This window comes from Leuresthes tenuis, unplaced genomic scaffold (genome assembly GCF_036924035.1).
Source record: "Leuresthes tenuis unplaced genomic scaffold, fLeuTen1.0.hap1 SCAF_12, whole genome shotgun sequence".
Lineage (NCBI taxonomy): Eukaryota > Metazoa > Chordata > Actinopteri > Atheriniformes > Atherinopsidae > Leuresthes > Leuresthes tenuis.
The window spans coordinates 9,014,516-9,034,971 of NW_027325366.1; the positions used below are offsets into that span (position 1 = coordinate 9,014,516).

The following is a 20,456-nucleotide window of genomic DNA, read 5'->3' on the forward strand; positions in this document are numbered from 1 at the left end:
ATAGGGTTCTGCAGCTTCGCTGCTAGACCCCTAAATATAGCTGCAAGCAGCGATACGGGGTCTAGCAGAATAGCAGGTAAGCCTGCGGCTGCTCAGGACGGCATCATGAGTCCATAGACCAAGTTTGGTGATTGAGATGAACTCGTCTTCATCCAGGGATTCCAACGGTACCTCATTTGTCCAATTTGAACCAACGGCTCCAAAGCTATGAGCAAAATGCAGTTTTTCTACTTATAGCGCCCCCTCTGGGTGGAAGTTCCCCAGACTACTTGGGCCTCTTACACACTTGGTCATGAGTCTGGGTTATAAGTTTGATGTCAAAAGATTAAATCGTTGCTGAGATATGGCCTCACGTCCTGTTTGGCGCGTCATTGCTGAGTTTGATTAGCTTCTACGGGCAAACGGAAGTGAATATAAAAATTTCACATGATAGCTCTTGTGGGGCATGGTCTGAAGATTCTATATGTCAAGTCCCGTGGAGATCAGACAATCTGGGTGACCTGTAATGCGTTTTGAAGGTTTTTGACATAATTCAAAATGGCGGACAATCCAAGATGGCGCGAATGACGTCATAGGATTCGTTGACCTCGGCTATATCCACGGATTACAACGGTACCTCATTTGTGAAATTTGGACAAACGGGTCCAAAGATATGAGCAAAAATGCATTTTTTCTAAATATAGCGCCACCTATAGGTCAAAGGTCTCCAAAATTCTTGGGCCTCTTCAAGATCGAGTTATGAATATGTGTTATGAGTTTGATGTCAAAAGACCAACCGGTTGCTGAGATATGGCCTCACGTCTTTTTTGGCGTTGTCGCCGTTAACTTTGATTGGTTGTAATGGGTGAACGAAGTCGAAATTGAAAAATCCGCTTCGTATCCTTTGTGCGGATTCGTCCAAAGATACTGTGTGCCAATTTTCATGAGAATTGGTCAAAATTTGTGACCTGTGAAACTTTTTGAAGGTTTTCAACAAAATCCAAGATGGCGGAAAATCTAGTCAGACGGAAAATGACGTCATAGGGTGCGTTGGACTCGTCATGATCCAAGGATTCCAGCGATATGTTGTTTTTGAAATTTGGATCAACGAGTCAAAAGTTATTTAGCTGAATGCGCTTCAAACTTTGACATGTTGGTGGCGCTAGAGAGTTTTGAATTTGGGCACGAAATTTGTTGAATTTGCTAATGGGACTGTCCTAATTAGATGTGCCAAATTTCACAACTTTTTACCATTGCGTTAATGGGGCTGCCATAGACTTCAATTGCAGCGGAAAGTAGAAGAATAATAATAAATATAGCTGCAAGCAGCGATGGCGGGGTCTAGCAGAACAGCAGGTAAGCCTGCGGCTGCTCAGGAGGGCATCATGAGTCCATAGACCAAGTTTGGTATTTCAGATGAACTCGTCTTCATCCAGGGATTCCAACGGTACCTCATTTGTCCAATTTGAACCAACGGCTCCAAAGCTATGAGCAAAATGCAGTTTTTCTACTTATAGCGCCCCCACTGGGTGGAAGTGCACCAGACTTCTTGGCCTTCATACAGACTTGGTCATGAGTCTGTATTAGAAGTTTGATGTCAAAAGATTAAATGGTTGCTGAGATATGGCCTCACGTCGTGTTTGGCGCGTCATCACTGAGTTTGATTGGCTGCTATGGGCAAACGGAAGCGAATTTAAAAATTTCACATAATAGCTCTTGTGAGGCTTGGTCTGAAGATTCTATGTGTCAAGTCCCGTGGAAATCAGACAATCTGGGTGACCTGTAATGCGTTTTGGAGGTTTTTGACATAATTCAAAATGGCGGACAATCCGAGATGGCGCGAATGACGTCATATGATTCGTTGACCTCGGCTATATCCACGGATTACAACGGTACCTCATTTGTGAAATTTGGACAAACAGGTGTAAAGTTATGAGCAAAAATGCATTGTTGCTAAATATAGCGCCACCTATAGGTCAAAGATCACTAAAATTCTTAGGCCTGTTAAGGATCGAGTTATGAGTCAGTGTCATAAGTTTGATGTCAAAAGACCAACCGGTTGCTGAGATATGGCCTCACGTCCTTTTTGGCGTTGTCGCCGTTAACTTTGATTGGTTGTAATGGGTGAACAAAGTCGAAATTGAAAAATCCGCTTCGTATCCTTTGTGCGGATTCGTCCAAAGATACTGTGTGCCAATTTTCATGAGAATTGGTCAAAATTTGTGACCTGTGAAACTTTTTTAAGGTTTTCAACAAAATCCAAGATGGCGGAAAATCTAGTTAGACGGAAAATGACGTCATAGGGTGCGTTGGAATCGTCATGATCCAAGGATTCCAACGATACCTTGTTTTTGAAATTTGGATCAACGAGTCAAAAGTTATTTAGCTGAATGGGCTTCAAACTTTGACATGTTGGTGGCGCTAGAGAGTTTTGAATTTGGGCACGAAATTTGTTGAATTTGCTAATGGGACTGTCCTAATTAGATGTGCCAAATTTCAAAACTTTTTACCATTGCGTTAATGGGGCTGCCATAGACTTCAATTGCAGCGGAAAGTAGAAGAATAATAATAATAATAATAAGAAAAGCTACTAAAACAATAGGGTTCTGCAGCTTCGCTGCTAGACCCCTAAATATAGCTGCAAGCAGCGATACGGGGTCTAGCAGAATAGCAGGTAAGCATACGGCTGCTCAGGAAGGCATCATGAGTCCATAGACCAAGTTTGGCATTTGAAATTAACTCGTCATCATCCAGGGATTCCAACGGTACCTCATTTGTCCAATTTGAACCAACGGCTCCAAAGCTATGAGCAAAATGCAGTTTTTCTACTTATTGCGCCCCCTCTGGGTGGACGTTCACCAGACTTCTTGGGCCTCTTAAAGACTTGTTCATGAGTCTGTGTTAGAAGTTTGATGTCAAAAGAGCAAATGGTTGCTGAGATATGGCCTCACGTCCTGTTTGGCGCGTCATCGCTGAGTTTGATTGGCTGCTACGGGCAAAGGGAAAGTAAATAAAAGATTCCACATGATAGCTCTTGTGAGGCTTGGTCTGAACATTCTATGTGTCAAGTCCCGTGGAAATCAGACAATCTGGGTGACCTGTAATGCATTTTGAAGGTTTTTGACATAATTCAAAATGGCGGACAATCAAAAATGGCGTGAATGACGTCATAGGATTGGTTGACCTCGGCTATATCCAGGGACTCCAACGGTACCTGATTTGTGATATTTGGACAAACAGGTGTAAAGTTATGAGCAAAAATGCATTTTTGCTAAATATAGCGCCACCTATAGGTCAAAGATCACTAAAACTCTTAGGGCTGTTAAGGATCGAGTTATGAGTCAGTGTCATAAGTTTGATGTCAAAAGACCAACCGGTTGCTGAGATATGGTCTCACGTCTTTTTTGGCGTTGTCGCCGTTAACTTTGATTGGTTGTAATGGGTGAACAAAGTCGAAATTGAAAAATCCGCTTCGTATCCTTTGTGCGGATTCGTCCAAAGATACTGTGTGCCAATTTTCATGAGAATTGGTCAAAATCTGTGACCTGTGAAACTTTTTGAAGGTTTTAAACAAAATCCAAGATGGCGGAAAATCTAGTTAGACGGAAAATGACGTCATAGGGTGCGTTGGACTCGTCATCATCCAAGGATTCCAACGATGCCTTGTTTTTGAAATTTGGATCAACGAGTCAAAAGTTATTTAGCTGAATGGGCTTCAAACTTTGACATGTTGGTGGCGCTAGAGAGTTTAGAATTTGGGCACGAAATTTGTTGAATTTGCTAATGGGAATGTGCTAAATAGATGTGCCAAATTTCACAACTTTTTACCATTGCGTTAATGGGGCTGCCATAGACTTCAATTGCAGCGGAAAGTAGATCAATAATAAATATAGCTGCAAGCAGCGATTGCGGGGTCTAGCAGAACAGCAGGTAAGCCTGCGGCTGCTCAGGAGGGGCATCATGAGTCCACAGACCAAGTTTAGTGATTGAGATGAACTCGTCTTCATCCAGGGATTCCAACGGTACCTCATTTGTCCAATTTGAACCAACGGCTCCAAAGCTATGAGCAAAATGCAGTTTTTCTACTTATAGCGCCCCCTCTGGGTGGACGTTCACCAGACTTCTTGGGCCTCTTACAGACTTGGTCATGAGTCTGTGTTAGAAGTTTGATGTCAAAAGATCAAATGGTTGCTAAGATATGGCCTCACGTCCTGTTTAGCGCATCATTGCTGAGTTTGATTGGCTGCTACGGGCAAAGGGAAACAAAATAAAAAATTCCTCATGATAGCTCTTGTGAGGCTTGGTCTGAACATTCTATATGTCAAGTCCCGTGGAAATCAGACAATCTGGGTGACCTGTAATGCGTTTTGAATGTTTTTGATATAATTGAAAATGGCAGACAATTAAAGATGGCGCACATGACGTCATAGTATTGGTTGACCTCGGATATATTCAGGGATTACAACGGTACCTCATATGTGAAATTTGGACAAACGGGTCCAAAGTTATGAGCAAAAATGCATTTTTGGTAAATATAGCGCCCCCTATAGGTCAAAGATCACTATAATTCTTGGGACTGTTTGGGATGGAGTTATGAATATGTGTTATAAGTTTGATGTCAAAAGATTAAACTGTTGCTGAGATATGGCCTCACGTCCTTTTTGGCGTAGTCGCCGCCAACTTTGAATTGATGTAGCTAAATAACAAAGTCGAAATTGAAAAATCCATCTCCTAACTTTTGTGAGGATTGGTCTAAAGATACTATGTGCCAATTTCCATGAGATTTGGTCAAAATTTGTGACCTGTGAAAATTTTTTAAGGTTTTCAACAAAATCCAAGATGGCGGAAAATCTAGTCAGACGGAAAATGACGTCATAGGGTGCGTTGGACTCGTCATAATCCAAGGATTCCAACGATGCCTTGTTTTTTAAATTTGGATCAACGAGTCAAAAGTTATTTAGCTGAATGAGCTTGAAACTTTGACATGTTGGTGGCGCTAGAGAGTTTTGAATTTGGGCACGAAATTTGTTGAATTTGCTAATGGGAATGTGCTAAATAGATGTGCCAAATCTCACAACTTTTTACCATTGCGTTAATGGGGCTGCCATAGACTTCAATGGTGGCGGAAAGTAGAAGAATAATAATAAGAAAAACTACTAAAACAATAGGGTTCTGCAGCTTCGCTGCTAGACCCCTAAATATAGCTGCAAGCAGCGATGGCGGGGTCTAGCAGAACAGCAGGTAAGCCTGCGGCTGCTCAGGAAGGCATCATGAGTCCACACACCAAGTTTGGTGTTTGAAATTAACTCGTCATCATCCAGGGATTCCAACGGTACCTCATTTGTCCAATTTGAACCAACAGCTCCAAAGCTATGAGCAAAATGCAGTTTTTCTACTTATAGCGCCCCCTCTAGGTGGAAGTGCACCAGACTTCTTGGGCTTCTTAGAGACTTGATCATGAGTCTGTGTTAGAAGTTTGATGTCAAAAGAGCAAATGGTTGCTGAGATATGGCCTCACGTCCTGTTTGGCGCGTAATCGCTGAGTTTGATTGGCTGCTACGGGCAAAGGAAAACAAAATAAAAAAATACACATTATAGCTCTTGTGAGGCTTGATCTGAACATTCTATATGTCAAGTCCCGTGGAAATCAGACAATTTGGGTGACCTGTAATGCGTTTTGGAGGTTTTTGACATAATTCAAAATGGCGGACAATCCAAGATGGCGCGCATGACGTCATGAGATTGATTGACCTCGGCTATATCCAGGGACTCCAAAGGTACCTCATTTGTGATATTTGGACAAACAGGTGTAAAGTTATGAGCAAAAATGCATTTTTGCTAAATATAGCGCCACCTATAGGTCAAAGATCACTAAAATTCTTAGGCCTGTTAAGGATCGAGTTATGAGTCAGTGTCATAAGTTTGATGTCAAAAGACCAACCGGTTGCTGAGATATGGCCTCACGTCCTTTTTGGCGTTGTCGCCGTTAACTTTGATTGGTTGTAATGGGTGAACAAAGTCGAAATTGAAAAATCCGCTTCGTATCCTTTGTGCGGATTCGTCCAAAGATACTGTGTGCCAATTTTCATGAGAATTGGTCAAAATTTGTGACCTGTGAAACTTTTTGAAGGTTTTCAACAAAATCCAAGATGGCGGAAAATCTAGTTAGACGGAAAATGACGTCATAGGGTGCGTTGGACTTGTCATGATCCAAGGATTCCAGCGATATGTTGTTTTTGAAATTTGGATCAACGAGTCAAAAGTTATTTAGCTGAATGGGCTTCAAACTTTGACATGTTGGTGGCGCTAGAGAGTTTTGAATTTGGGCACGAAATTTGTTGAATTTGCTAATGGGACTGTCCTAATTAGATGTGCCAAATTTCACAACTTTTTACCATTGCGTTAATGGGGCTGCCATAGACTTCAATTGCAGCGGAAAGTAGATCAATAATAATAAATATAGCTGCAAGCAGCGATGGCGGGGTCTAGCAGAATAGCAGGTAAGCCTGCGGCCGCTCAGGAAGGCATCATGAGTCCATAGACCAAGTTTGGTGTTTGAAATGAACTCGTCTTCATCCAGGGATTCCAACGGTACCTCATTTGTCCAATTTGAACCAACGGCTCCAAAGCTATGAGCAAAATGCAGTTTTTCTACTTATAGCGCCCCCTCTGGGTGGAAGTGCACCAGACTTCTTGGGCTTCGTAAAGACTTGGTCATAAGTCTGTGTTAGAAGTTTGATGTCAAAATATTAATTGGTTGCTGAGATATGGCCTCACGTCCTGTTTGGCGCGTCATCGCTGAGTTTGATTGGCTGCAACGGGAAAAGGGAAACGAAATAAAAAAATCCACATGATAGCTCTTGTGAGGCTTGATCTGAACATTCTATGTGTCAAGTCCCGTGGAAATCAGACAATCTGGGTGACCTGTAATGCGTTTTGAAGGTTTTTGACATAATTCAAAATGGCGGACAATCCAAGATGGCGCGAATGACGTCATCGGGTGTGTTGACCTTGGCTATTTCCACGGATTACAACGGTACCTCATTTGTGAAATTTGGACAAACGTGTCCAAAGATATGAGCAAAAATGCATTTTTTCTAAATATAGCGCCACCTATAGGTCAAAGGTCTCCAAAATTCTTGGGCCTCTTCAAAATCGAGTTATAAATATGTGTTATGAGTTTGATGTCAAAAGATTAAACTGTTGCTGAGATATGGCCTCACGTCCTTTTTGGCGTAGTCGCCATAAACTTTGATTGGATGTACTGGTTGAACAAAGTCAAATTTGAAGTAAAAAACGAGCAACTTTTGTGCGGATTGGTGCAAAGATACTTTGTTTCAATTTTCATGAGAATTGGTCAAAATTTGTGACCTGTGAAAATTTTTTAAGGTTTTCAACAAAATCCAAGATGGCGGAAAATCTAGTTAGACGGAAAATGACGTCATAGGGTGCGTTGGAATCGTCATGATCCAAGGATTCCAACGATACCTTGTTTTTGAAATTTGGATCAACGAGTCAAAAGTTATTTAGCTGAATGGGCTTCAAACTTTGACATGTTGGTGGCGCTAGAGAGTTTTGAATTTGAGCACGAAATTTGTTGAATTTGCTAATGGGACTGTCCTAATTAGATGTGCCAAATTTCACAACTTTTTACCATTGCGTTAATGGGGCTGCCATAGACTTCAATTGCAGCGGAAAGTAGAAGAATAATAATAATAATAATAATAATAAGAAAAGCTACTAAAACAATAGGGTTCTGCAGCTTCGCTGCTAGACCCCTAATAATAATAATAAATATAGCTGCAAGCAGCGATGGCGGGGTCTAGCAGAATAGCAGGTAAGCCCGCGGCTGCTCAGGAAGGCATCATGAGTCCATAGACCAAGTTTGGTGTTTGAAATGAACTCGTCTTCATCCAGGGATTATTACAAATGTAAAAATGTGTTTAACGTGCTGTTTTTATGTTCACATGTATGTTCGCAGGGATAAACGTAATTATTTTGAAGGGCCATCACAGAATCAAGAGTTTTATTTTGAAGAGGTAGACTGCGTCACTCAGGGAAACTGGGCCTGCCTGCCATTCGTCTCGAGAGCTTCGATACAGGTAAGACGTGTGTGCTTGATTGTTGCTAAGCTAGTGATTGCAAATGATGTTCGTGTATTTGATCTCATTGTGTTAGTTATACTGTTCCTGAGAAAGCTAAAAGTAATATGATGATATAAAACAAGGCAGAGTTTGACCGTTACTTTTTGAAGTCTGTGCGATAGCAATTAACGTGGCGTATGTTGGTTCGTGAAAGGTAAGATGGCCGACGCGGCCTTGCAATTATGATGTTGGCAAATGTTGTTTGCGGTGTTTTGCTAAGCGAGTGATTGCAAATGATGTGTGTATTTTATCACTGTTAGTTATACTGTTCATGAGAAAGCCAAAAGTAATATGATATAAAACGAGGCAGAGTGTCCGTTTCTTTTGTAGTTTGTGCGATAGCAGTTTTGCAACACATGCTTGGGAATGTGCTCCAAAGAAGCTTTTAGCACTAAGAGCTTCTTAGCTAATCTGGGAAACGTGGCCTCTGTTGGTTCGTGAAAAGTAAAATGGCCGAGGCGGCCTTGCAATTATGATGTTGGCAAATGGTGTTTGCATCGTTTCACCGCGTTAGTCAAGAGGATCTGTTGGCAGATAGTACGCGTTCATAATTAACTGGTAAAAGGCACGTCTGATATGTTGTCTGACAGCGCTAAGAGCTTATTAGCTAATCTGGGAAACGTGGCCTATGTTGCTTCGTGAAAAGTAAAATGGCCGACGAAACGTGGCCTCTGTTGGTTTGTGAAAAGTAAAATGGCCGACGCGGCCGTGCAATTATGATGTTGGCAAATGGTATTTGCGGTGTTTCACCGCGTTAGTCAAGAGGATCTGCTGGCAGATAGTACGCGTTCATAATTAAATGGTAAAAAGCACGTCTGATATGTTGTCTGACAGTTGAAGTATTTATTAATTTAAGTAATTGGTTAGCTGTTAGATTCGGCGGGGAGGGAGGTGGTGAGGTGAAATGAAATTAAGTGATGTACAGCTGTGGTGCATGCATTCGGGATGTTGAAAGAAGGCCAGTCGATTTTAAAATGTTGTTTGAAGAACTTATTGTCAAAAAGTCCTAATTGTTAATGATTTAGTCTGCTTTTCGTAATGGGATGAATGCATTGGGTGAATGCTAGCTTGTAATGTTGTTTATCAAGAATGAAACAATCGCGCTAATTTAAGACAACCGCTCTGAAAGAATCGGGGAATAACTGTTTATTTTTCAGATTAATTGAAGCGTTGTGGAGGCCGGTGGTGGTTTATTATTATGCTATGTGACTTAATGAAACCATTATCCCTCTCTGTCTGTTTGAGGTGTGATGTTGGCCGTGTTTATATGTGCTTAATGTACTCACTGTAATTAATGTAAAAGCAGACACTGATAATTTAATGTGATTTGTGTCCAATGGTTGGAGATGGAGAACGCTTTAATTTGTAAAATGTACAGAAAGCAGGCAACTATGCAAATATTTTGTATTTAAATGAACAATGTGTTGGTCACTTGTTTGACCCACACACATGTACATGTATATTGTCATGTCAGTGGGTTCTGCTCCACATTGTCAGCGTTTGAGAGATTCATTAAATACATGTCAATTAATGGAATAATCATGTGATGCAAATGTGACTTACATTGAGTTTAAAAAACAGTCATCACTATTCATTGTATTAAAGTATAAATGAAAACAGATGATAAAAGTAGCAGTGGTTGGCATCTCACGTCAGTGGCAGCTGATTTGAGTGTATTGTGGGTGTCCTAAGAAACTAATTGCTTTCATGTTGATAAGGATTTGGCTTCTAATGTAGTAATATTATAAAACAATAACATAAGAAGTGAAAGTGAAATTTATTATGAAAAATTATATTATACAAAACACTTAAAAATCATAAAAAGTGATGTGTAGCATAAATGTACTGTTGTGAGCCATTTTATAATGAATGCTAATTGATAATCAATTATACTAAATAATTGATAATGAATGTTTATTATTTTAAATGTATGTTGAAAATTGTTATAGATTTGTAATTGTATTTCTGAAATATTTTGAATGGTTGAAGTAGTATTTTCTTACTTGCATTAATACATCTGGAGGAACACTTTTGACCATATTTATATTAATAGTATATCTGACTTTTGATAGTGCATGCAGATGTGTAATAAATGTGATAATGTGGTTCAGAGTTTCTAAAAGTAGAATGGGAGGCAGAGCCTTCAGTTATCAGGCCCCTCTCTGTGGAACCAGCTGCCAGTTTGGCTTCAGGAAGCAGACACCCTCTCTACCTTTAAGATCAGGCTGAAACTTTCCTTTCTGATAAAGCTTATAGTTGGGGATGGCTCAGGTGAGCCTGAAACATCCCATAGTTCTGCTGCTATAGGCTTAGACTGCTGGGGGAGTTCATCAAAGAAGAGCCATCGTTGTCAAAGAAGAGCCATCAACATCATCAAAGACCCTACCCACCACTCTATACGCACTGCCCTGCATCAAGTTTACAACTTTCATCTCCATGTTGCTGCTTGCCTCATTGCACCTTTTTGTAACTCAATACTATTGCACTCCAGCAACATACATACCTTAAGGACTCTTGATACACTGACAGTGTAGAATGTATGCCCACAGTTCTGCTGGTTGTTATATGTTACCGTTTACTGTTAGCGATATCTGATATCAATTGCACTTTGTTCTGGTGTGCTGTCTCAATACAGTTATGTCTTAGTTGTATGTCAACTTTTAACTCGTGCACATTTGGAGTTAGATAAACGAAATTTCAGTCTGCTTGCAATGTACTGTTGAAAAGCTTGATTGACGATTAAGTTGACTTTGACCTGTCACACCTTTCCTCACTTTGATGCCCCCCCCCCCCCCCCGTTTCATTTCTCAAATGATTTTATGTCCATGTGACATTATTGTGGTTGTTAACTTGTTTCCCTGTTCCAACAGTTATCCTTTGAATGGTGTTATGGTGTTTTTTTTCCCCTCTTTTCTGTCTTCTCAAACCCCAGCTGGTCGAGGCAGATGGCCACCCTTCCTGAGTCTGGTTCTGCCAGAGGTTTCTTCCTGTTAAAAGGGAGTCGTTCCTTTCCACAGTCGCCACAGGCTCAGGACGGGAGATTGGACTGAAGACAAGTTTCGGTGCAATCTGTTGGTTTCCTTAGCTAGGATATTATTTTTGAATTGGCTCTATATGAATAAATTGGATTATTTTTAAATAGGATTTTATTGGATTATGATGACAATGAATTGAACTTCAATTGGCTTGAATTGAACCACATCATTTAAGTGCCTTGAGATGAAATTTGTAATTTGGTGCTATATAAATGAAACTGAATAGAATTGAACGTGTGGATTCGAGATTGTGTTATTTTGCTTTCACTTGTATCATGATATTTCTTTGTTTTCCAGATTTGAATTTGCAAGCAATTGTTGGAGAGGTAAGCACATGAATGATAATGTGGGAGTATTTTATAGAAACTTATTGACTTATAGCAGTTGGGGTCTTTGACATTACATCCTGGTGCATGATCTTCTGCATCAAAATTGCCAGACATGAATAAATGGACATTTACAGAACTGCTGGTTCTGGTTCTGCCAGAGGTTTCTTCCTGTTAAAGGGAGTCGTTCCTTTCCACAGTCCCTCAGGCTCAGGACGGGAGATTGGACTGAAGACAAGTTTCAGTGCAATCTGTTGGTTTCCTTAGCAGTGATATTATTTTTGAATTGGCTCTATATGAATGAATTGGATTATTTTTAAATAGGATTTTATTGGATTATGATTACAATGAATTGAACTTCAATTGGCTTGAATTGAACCACATCATTTAAGTGCCTTGAGATGACATTTGTAATTTGGTGCTATATAAATGAAACTGAATAGAATTGAATGTGTGGGTTCTAGATTATGTGTTGTTTTGCTTTCACTTGTATCATGATATTTCTTTGTTTTCCAGATTTGAAATCGCAACCGATTGTTGGAAAGGTAAGCACATGAATGATAATGTGGGTGAATTTTATAGAAACTTACTGACTTGTAGCAGTTGGGGTCTTTGACATTACATCCTGGTACATGATCTTCTGCATCAAAATTGCCAGACATGAATAAATGGAAATTTACAGAACTGGTGTGTGTCTATTATTTTGTATGAGACTATACTTATTTAAGATTATTATTATTATGTATCACTGAGGCTTACATGAGTTGCATCTTTTTTTTTTTTTCGTTTTGCATTTATTTTGGCAATATGATCTTCAAACTATTCCAACTTTATTATGACATTTTCACATTTGTTTAATGTTTATTAATATAGAGACAGAAGGAAATGAGTGACACATGTCTCAACCATCAGTTTCCATTTCTGATATGTTTTAACTTTGTGTTCCAGATGCCACGTCCCAGCAAACGGTCTTTGGCCTACAAAAAGAGTCTGGGTGCTGCTGCAGCCAAGGAGTCCTCTGAGGGGGTTAGAAACATCACTATTTTTGTTTACAAGTATTATAATTGTGTGTGTTTGGGAAATATGTTATCCTGTGGAATACTAATGATCTAAATCTCATGCCTGCCAACATTTGACTTTTGCAGGAGTTTCCCACCTTAACTTTCCCTTCGTGCTCACAGTTGGTCATTTCTTTGACTACATTTCCAAATTCTTAGAACATTGTGATGAATATTGATATATCTTTAACATTTTTCCGTCATGGCGTTAAAGAAGGAGTAAAATGTTGACTTAGTCAGGGACATTCCTCAAGAACAAGAAGCTGTGGCCAATACATACCATGTGTTTTGCAAAGGTTGTCAGACTGTCTTTACGGTAGGGTGTAGTGGGAAATATTAGTAAAGGCTCAATTCAAATGAGCTGTGAAATAATCTCCTTATTTTGTATTAAAGTTTCTATTTTCACAACATAATGTTGGCAGTTATGAAATATGTGCATTCTTATATCAAAAAACGTGTGGATGTTACAAGTGATAAAATGATTTTAGTGGTGCTGTATCAGATGATAAAGGAAATGTGTTACATTACAACTTATTGTTTGTTCTGTGTGTTGCAGATTCCCTGTGCCAAAGAGGGGTTGGTGGATGGTGCCGAGGCTGGGCGTCCTCGTATAAAAAAAGCCAAAACATTCCCCCTTCCCCAAATGTCAAAATCCCCAATCAAGGCATCTGAGGCAAACTTGTGCAATGAACTGTCAAAAAACCTGTGCAAAAACCTGTCAAAAAACCTGTGCAATGAACCCTTGAAAAACCAAAATCCAAATTCTCAAACTGTATCTACTGACTGTGCAGTTGATTTTCCAGAGATATCTGTGCTGATGGGGTCGTTTCATCAAGGTCATTCCCGGTTTGGAACCGTGCGCAACAAGCAGTGTGGTGCCATCAGTCTGACAGCAGTTCTGAAGAGCAAGACCAAGAGCGTGTGGACCTGGAACACCAGAGATCTGGATGATGTGTTGATTAAAGGAACTGTTATTTACAGGTCGATGAGTGCACAGGGAAGAATAAATGATAGTGTGGCACGCCGTGGTTACATTTCTGTGTCTGAACTGCCTACACAACAGCGAATGTGGAATTGTAATTTTGCAATAAACTTTGCTGAATCTTACACTGGCTTTGTCAATATTGATGATTATGACCAAGCTTTGCAGGATGTGGCCATGCCTTTTGATGAAGCACTACAGCGAGCACTGTATGGTAATGATGCATGTCTGTTGACAGTTTGTGCTAGTACATGTGCCATAGTTAATGAAGGTGGAAGATTTGCCTTTGTGGATTCACATGCAAGTGCAAGGATTAACCAGCAAGGTGAGAATGCTAGTTGTGTTGTATACATTAGCTCTGTACAGTCTCTGGTTAGCTTTGTGTATGATTATGCACGATCGTTTAACGTACGGACACCGAGCTTTGAAGTGACGGGAGTGAAAGTGGTAAGCAACATCCGTTCTGACACACGAGCACAGATGACCGAGCCATCGTCCAGTCACGTCACAACTACTTCACACATCCGCCCGCTGTACAGCAAAGTGCTAACAGGTAAACACAAAGTTTGCAAGCAGCAGTCCTCTGGTGGACCGACTGAGGTTGCTCAGAATATAAACGATGTTGATAATAAAACGGTAACTTCCGTTAACGTGACTGCCGATCCTGATGTGAACAGGTGTTTGGACGCTCCTGATGATGTCATCGTGAGCAATGTAACGATTGTCAAGCAGCCTTTCAAACCACTGACCCGGCAGGACCGCGATTACTTGTGCAATAAATTAGGATTGTCAAATGAAAATACTGACAAAGACCAAATGATAGCTGACGTGGATGAGATGGGGTGTCCTTGCAACATTAAAAGCATAAAACCAGATGGAAACTGTTTTTATCGTTGTCTTGCCTTCAGTGTCTGTCACGATGAGGAGAAACATTTGAAAATAAGACGGGCTGTTGTACGACACCTTCAGAACAACAGTGGTAAATTTGCACAGTATTTAAGAAATGAATATACATCTGTGCAGGACTATGTCACAAAATCAAGGATTTACTACTGTGGGACCTGGGCAAAAGAGATCGACATATTTGCTGCCGCCGATTTATTCCAAACTACTATCTTCACCTTAAATGATGGGAGATGGAACATGCACAGACCTACTGTACAACCACACATTCAGAACTGTATATATTTAAGTCACACTGCCAATCATTATGAGGTTGTAACATGTGTCAAAAACAGGAATACACAGAGTCCTTGTGCCGGAACATGCCAGTCTATCGGTGATGAACAGTTAAGACCCCAGCGGAAGAGAAAGTTCACTGAGTCAGACAAGAAAGCAGAAAAAGAACGTCTACGATGCAGTGACATCAATGTGAAGAAACGAAAAATTGAGACTGAAAAGACAAAATATAATGAATATGAGTGCATTAGGACTTCCAAACGTGAGACATCTCGTAAAAATTTTCAGAAGAACAGCAAAAATTCAGAGTTTCGGAAAAAGAAATGTGATTATTTCAACAAAAACTATGGAACCCAAATGCAGTTCAAGGCACATATACTTGCACAGCGTAAAAATAAATATGGTACTGATCCAAATTATAAAAAATCAAAGTGTGAATCATCAAAAAACACTTATAAGACAAACATCTTGTTTCAAAATAAAGTTCGTGATTATAGTCTTAGGAAATACAAAAGCAACATCGTGTTTCAAGATAAAGTTCGTGATTATAGTCATACGAAATACAAAAGCAGCATCGTGTTTCAAAATAAAGTTCGTGATTATAGTCATATGAAATACAGGAGCAACATCATGTTTCAAAATAAAGTTCGTGATTATAGTCATACGAAATACAGGAGCAACATCATGTTTCAAAATAAAGTTCGTGATTATAGTCATACGAAATACAGGAGCAACATCATGTTTCAAAATAAAATTCGTGATTATAGTCATACGAAATACAAAAGCAACATTGTGTTTCAATATAAAGTTCGTGATTATAGTCATACGAAATACAGGAGCAATATTGTGTTTCAAAATAAAGTCAAGGAGAATATCAAGATGAAATATCATGAAAATGATGAAATGCGCGAAAACAAAATTAAGACTAGCAATGACACTTATGCAAATATGAGAAAGAAGCAACAAGACATTGACTTTGTCATTGGTCAGTTTCGTCAAGACGTCAGCCGTGGTCCTGAATACGTATGCTCTGTTTGTCATCGCTTACTTTTCAGGAAACAAGTGATTGAGTGTAAAAGATGTCATTATGAAAGCAAAAGACCAGAGGTTGCTGCACTGGCTAAGCGGTGTATAACATTACAATATTTACATGTTTGTGATACTGAATGTGGGCAGGAATGTCATTTGTCTGATAGTCCTTTTAGCAAATTATGGGTTTGCCATTGCTGCCATCAAAAAATGCTTAGAGGAAAACTACCAGAAGAGAGTGTCACTAACAACATGCATTTGGATGAAATTCCACCTGAGCTGAAATGTCTGAACTCTTTGGAGGAACATCTCATTGCTCGTCACATTCCCTTTATGAAGCTGCTGTGTTTGCCCCGAGGCCGTCAAAGAGCTTGCCATGGTCCATGTGTCTCTGTACCTGTTGATAACAGTAGCGTGACAAATGTTCTTCCAAGGAACGAGTGTGATGACAAAATGATAAGAGTCAAACTCAAACGGAAGTTGACATACAAAGGTCATTATGAATACATGTATGTGCACACTGATCGTGTAAGAAATGCACTGAGGTATTTGATCGCAAACAATAAGTGGTATGATGATGTGATTTTTAATGATGAATGGGTAAACACTCTGAATGGAAGTGATCAATGCGAGGCAAATGAGGACACCGAAGAGCTACCCGCTAACAGTGATGATGAAAATAACCTTGAAGAGCAAGCAGAGGAGGAACTGACCTACATTAAAGACCAGGGTGGCCTCTTGTCAGACACATCATTGCAACCTGTCAATCTGGGTTCAGAGATCATTGATCAGAATTTCCAGGATATACTGAGCATAGCACCAGCTGAAGGCAACAGTCCGGTTCGGTTGCTATCTGATAAAACCAACGAGGCCAAATGCTTTCCTGTTCTGTTTCCATTGGGTGGACCTACATTCCACGATGAAAGGGAATCAAAAATAACTCTGTCACGTTACCTGAACTGTCGCATTCTCAATGCTGATGGACGTTTTGGTCGCAACACAGACTACATTTTTTATGCACAATACATGTCAGAAGTGCATCAAGTCATATCTGGTGTATCAGTGGCAATGCGCAAAGGTGGTGGCAAGTCATCTCTGAAAGAAGCATCAGACCTGTTGTTGAACTCAGATTCACTAAGTAAAATATTACGAAATGATGAAGGGTACAAGTTCTTGCGAGGAATTCGTGGAACCCCACCTTACTGGATGTCAGTACAGAAAGATTTGTTCAGTATGATTCGACAACTGTCAATTCCAACATTTTTCATAAGCATGTCAAGTGCTGATCTGAGATGGCCCGAAATGCTTGGTTCTCTTTTGAGGTTGGAAGGAAAAGAAACACCTGTGGAGGATCTTGACTGGTCTGAAAAATGTGCGCTGATTGGAAGAAATCCAGTTACTGCAGCAAGAATGTTTGATCATCGATGGCATTGTTTTCTTCGTGATGTAATCATGTCACCAGCTGAACCCATAGGGAAAATAAAGGACTACTTCTATCGAGTTGAATTCCAACAGCGTGGTTCTCCTCATGTTCACTGTTTGTTTTGGGTGGAAAATGCACCAAAGATTGATAAAGACAGTGATGCCGATGTGGTAACTTTCATAGACCGATACATTTCATGTGAGATTCCACCAGAGTCTGATGCAGAGCTTCATGAGGTTGTGAACAGTGTTCAAAAACATAGCACCAAACACTCCAAAACATGCCGTAAGAAAAATACAGTGTGTCGATTCAATTTCCCACGACCTCCATCAAGCCGTACTTTCTTTACAAGAAGTGGGAACTCAGAGGACTTGAGTGGAAAAGATGACAATACCAATGCCAATGCAATCATAAAGAAAGTGAAAACAGCGCTGGACAATCCTGACTTGAATTATGATACAGTTGATGCTTTTTTTGAGTCTCTTGGGATACATCAAGGCCTGTTTGAGAGAGCATACAACATATGTTCCAAAAAGAAAAGCATTGTCCTTAAGCGAAATCCTTCTGAAATTTGGGTGAACCAGTACAATAAAGACTTACTGCGTGCTTGGCAAGGAAACATGGACATTCAGTTTGTCACCGATGCCTTTTCTGTTGTGGTCTACATACTGTCATACATCACAAAAGCAGAGCAAGAAATGGGTTTGCTGTTACAGCGTGCACAGAATGAGGCGAGGAATGGCAATCTTGATGCAAAAGCTGCGTTCAAACAGCTCGGCAGTGTCTACCTGCACAACAGAGAAGTTTCAGCTCAAGAGGCAGTGTATAGATTGACACGTATGCACTTAAAGGAATGTTCTCGTGAAGTACAGTTTATTCCTGTCGGTGAAAATCCTGTTAGGATGAGTTTGCCTTTGCATGTGCTCCAAGCTAAAGCTCAGCTCCAACAGTCTGATGATGAGAGTAGCATTTGGATGACTAATGTGGTGGAACGATACAAGAGCAGACCTCGATCAGCAGAAATGGAAGAGTTATGCCTTGCCAGCTTTTGCTCTCAATACAGAGTTATTTCAAAGTCTGAGGGTTCACAACAAAGAGAATCACATGACATAATCCAACTCAACAACAACCGTGGCTTCATCAGAAAAAGGACCAGAACACAGCCTGCTGTCGTGAGATATCCCAGGTTTTCACCAACAAAAAATCCGGAAAAGTACTTTCATTCATTGCTGCAGCTGTTTTTGCCCTATTATGAAGACTCGCACCTCAGACCACCTCAGTTTGATACATACGAACAGTTTTACACAAGTGGTGCGGTGAAATGTGGCACTGACATTGAAAAAGTGCAATCAATTGTGGACTCCAATAAAGCTTTATTTGAAAAAGAAAGCGATGAGATTGACAAAGCCAAAGAACTGTTGGATAACGACATTGATTTAGAAGACGCTTGGGCTCAGATATGTCCGGAAACAGAAAGGGTACGTCTCAGTTGTTTGGATATCATGAAAAACAAAGCTGTAGATGATGAAGAAGGCAGTGATGATGTTGGTGATCTTATTCCCGACCTGACAGCAAACCCAAAGACTACATGCACTTTGGAAACTAATCACATGACAATGCCCCAAGAGACTGCACTCGGTTTATTGCGAACATTGAATGAAGAACAGGCAGCAATATTTTATGCTGTTCGTCAGTGGTGTCTGCAGATACTCTTTGGACAGAATCCTGAACCGTTGCGATTGTTCATTACTGGTGGAGCAGGAACAGGTAAATCCCATTTGATCAAAGCCATCCACTACGAATCTACACGACTGCTGTCACAAATTGCTGACAATCCAGAGGATCTGACTGTGCTTCTTACAGCACCCACTGGTGTGGCTGCATATAACATTGGTGCTGCAACTATTCACAATACATTCTCCATTGGTGCAAATGTTAAACTGCCTTATCAACCTCTTGGTGATGAGAAGGTCAATACTTTAAGGATGAAAATGCGAAACTTGCACATTTTGATCATCGATGAAGTGTCCATGGTTGACCACCGTCTTTTGGCCTACGTTCATGGCAGACTACGTCAAATCAAACAGACTGGTGATTATTCTTTGTTTGGAAATGTTTCCCTAATTTGCGTGGGTGACTTCTTTCAGTTGAGACCTGTCAAAGGCACACCTCTTTTTTCTGACAACACAGAAGTCAACATGTGGGACAACAACTTTGAAGTTGCGGAGCTTACTGAAGTTTTGAGGCAAGAAAATGCAGATTTTGCGGATATGCTGAATCGCTTCAGAGTTCGTAAAAAGAATGAATGTCTCAGTGCCCGTGATGTCCTTGCATTAAAGCAACGTGAAACTGGTGAAGGCTCCACAGACATTCACATATATGCTACAAATGCAGAGGTTGATAAATACAATATTACCAGATTGCAAGAGCATTGCCCAGATGCAATCAGCATAGATGCCCAAGATTTTACACGGAGTCCCAAAACTGGAAGAATGGAACCAAAATTAGGCTTCCATACAAAGGTGTTCAACTCATGCTTGCCAAGGTGTGTGTCATTGGGCATTGGTGCAAAGGTGATGTTGAAGAAAAATATAGACGTGTCTGACGGCCTTGTCAATGGTGTGTGTGGTACGGTTGTGGAAATTATTAATGGTGAAGATGAGGATGACATTCCTATTGCTATCCATGTTGAGTTTGAAGACCCTAATGTTGGAAAGATGCAGAGGTCGAAATCCAAAAGAAGTTCTGAACGCTCTACAATTGTGGAGGTACAAGAGGATCAAGTATCAAACGCTGGTGGAATACGAAGGCAATTTCCTCTCACCCTGGCTTGGGCAATGACAGTACATAAGTGCCAAGGCCTTACTGTGGACAGAGCTGTTGTATCACTCAACAAAATCTTTGCTGCAGGGCAAGCATATGTTGCATTGAGTCGGGTGAGAACTCTTGATGGACTGATTATTGAGGACTTTAAAGAGGCAGCTATATTTTGTGATGACAAAGTAGACACGGCCATGAAGAGCTTGCCAAAGTTCAACTTTAAAAGTATTGGTTCAGCTGACATTGATCCGGTCTGCACAATTGCACTCCACAATGTACAGAGTTTGAATGCTCACTTTGACGACATGCGATCCCACAAAACCCTCATGAAAGCTGACTGTATTTGCTTAACAGAAACATGGCTCAATGCAGACAGCAAAGACCAACCACAACTACCAGGATATGTCTTTAATCACAATCCAAGAGAGAACTGTTACGATGACTCTGACACAGTTTTTACAGCATTGAAACATCAGCAAAG

At 40.4% G+C, this 20,456-nt stretch overlaps 1 protein-coding gene across 1 annotated transcript in view; it reads left to right on the forward strand.

Annotated features, from left to right (window-relative positions):
- The first annotated feature begins 15,651 nt into the window (after positions 1-15,651).
- Positions 15,652-20,456, forward strand: part of LOC140319899 (uncharacterized) — a 45,508-nt gene continuing 40,703 nt past the window's right edge. Inside the window, exon 1 of the mRNA XM_072397672.1 lies at positions 15,652-20,186. Within this exon, the coding sequence (XP_072253773.1) occupies positions 15,652-20,186 (4,535 nt within the window). The remainder of the gene's footprint in view (positions 20,187-20,456) is intronic.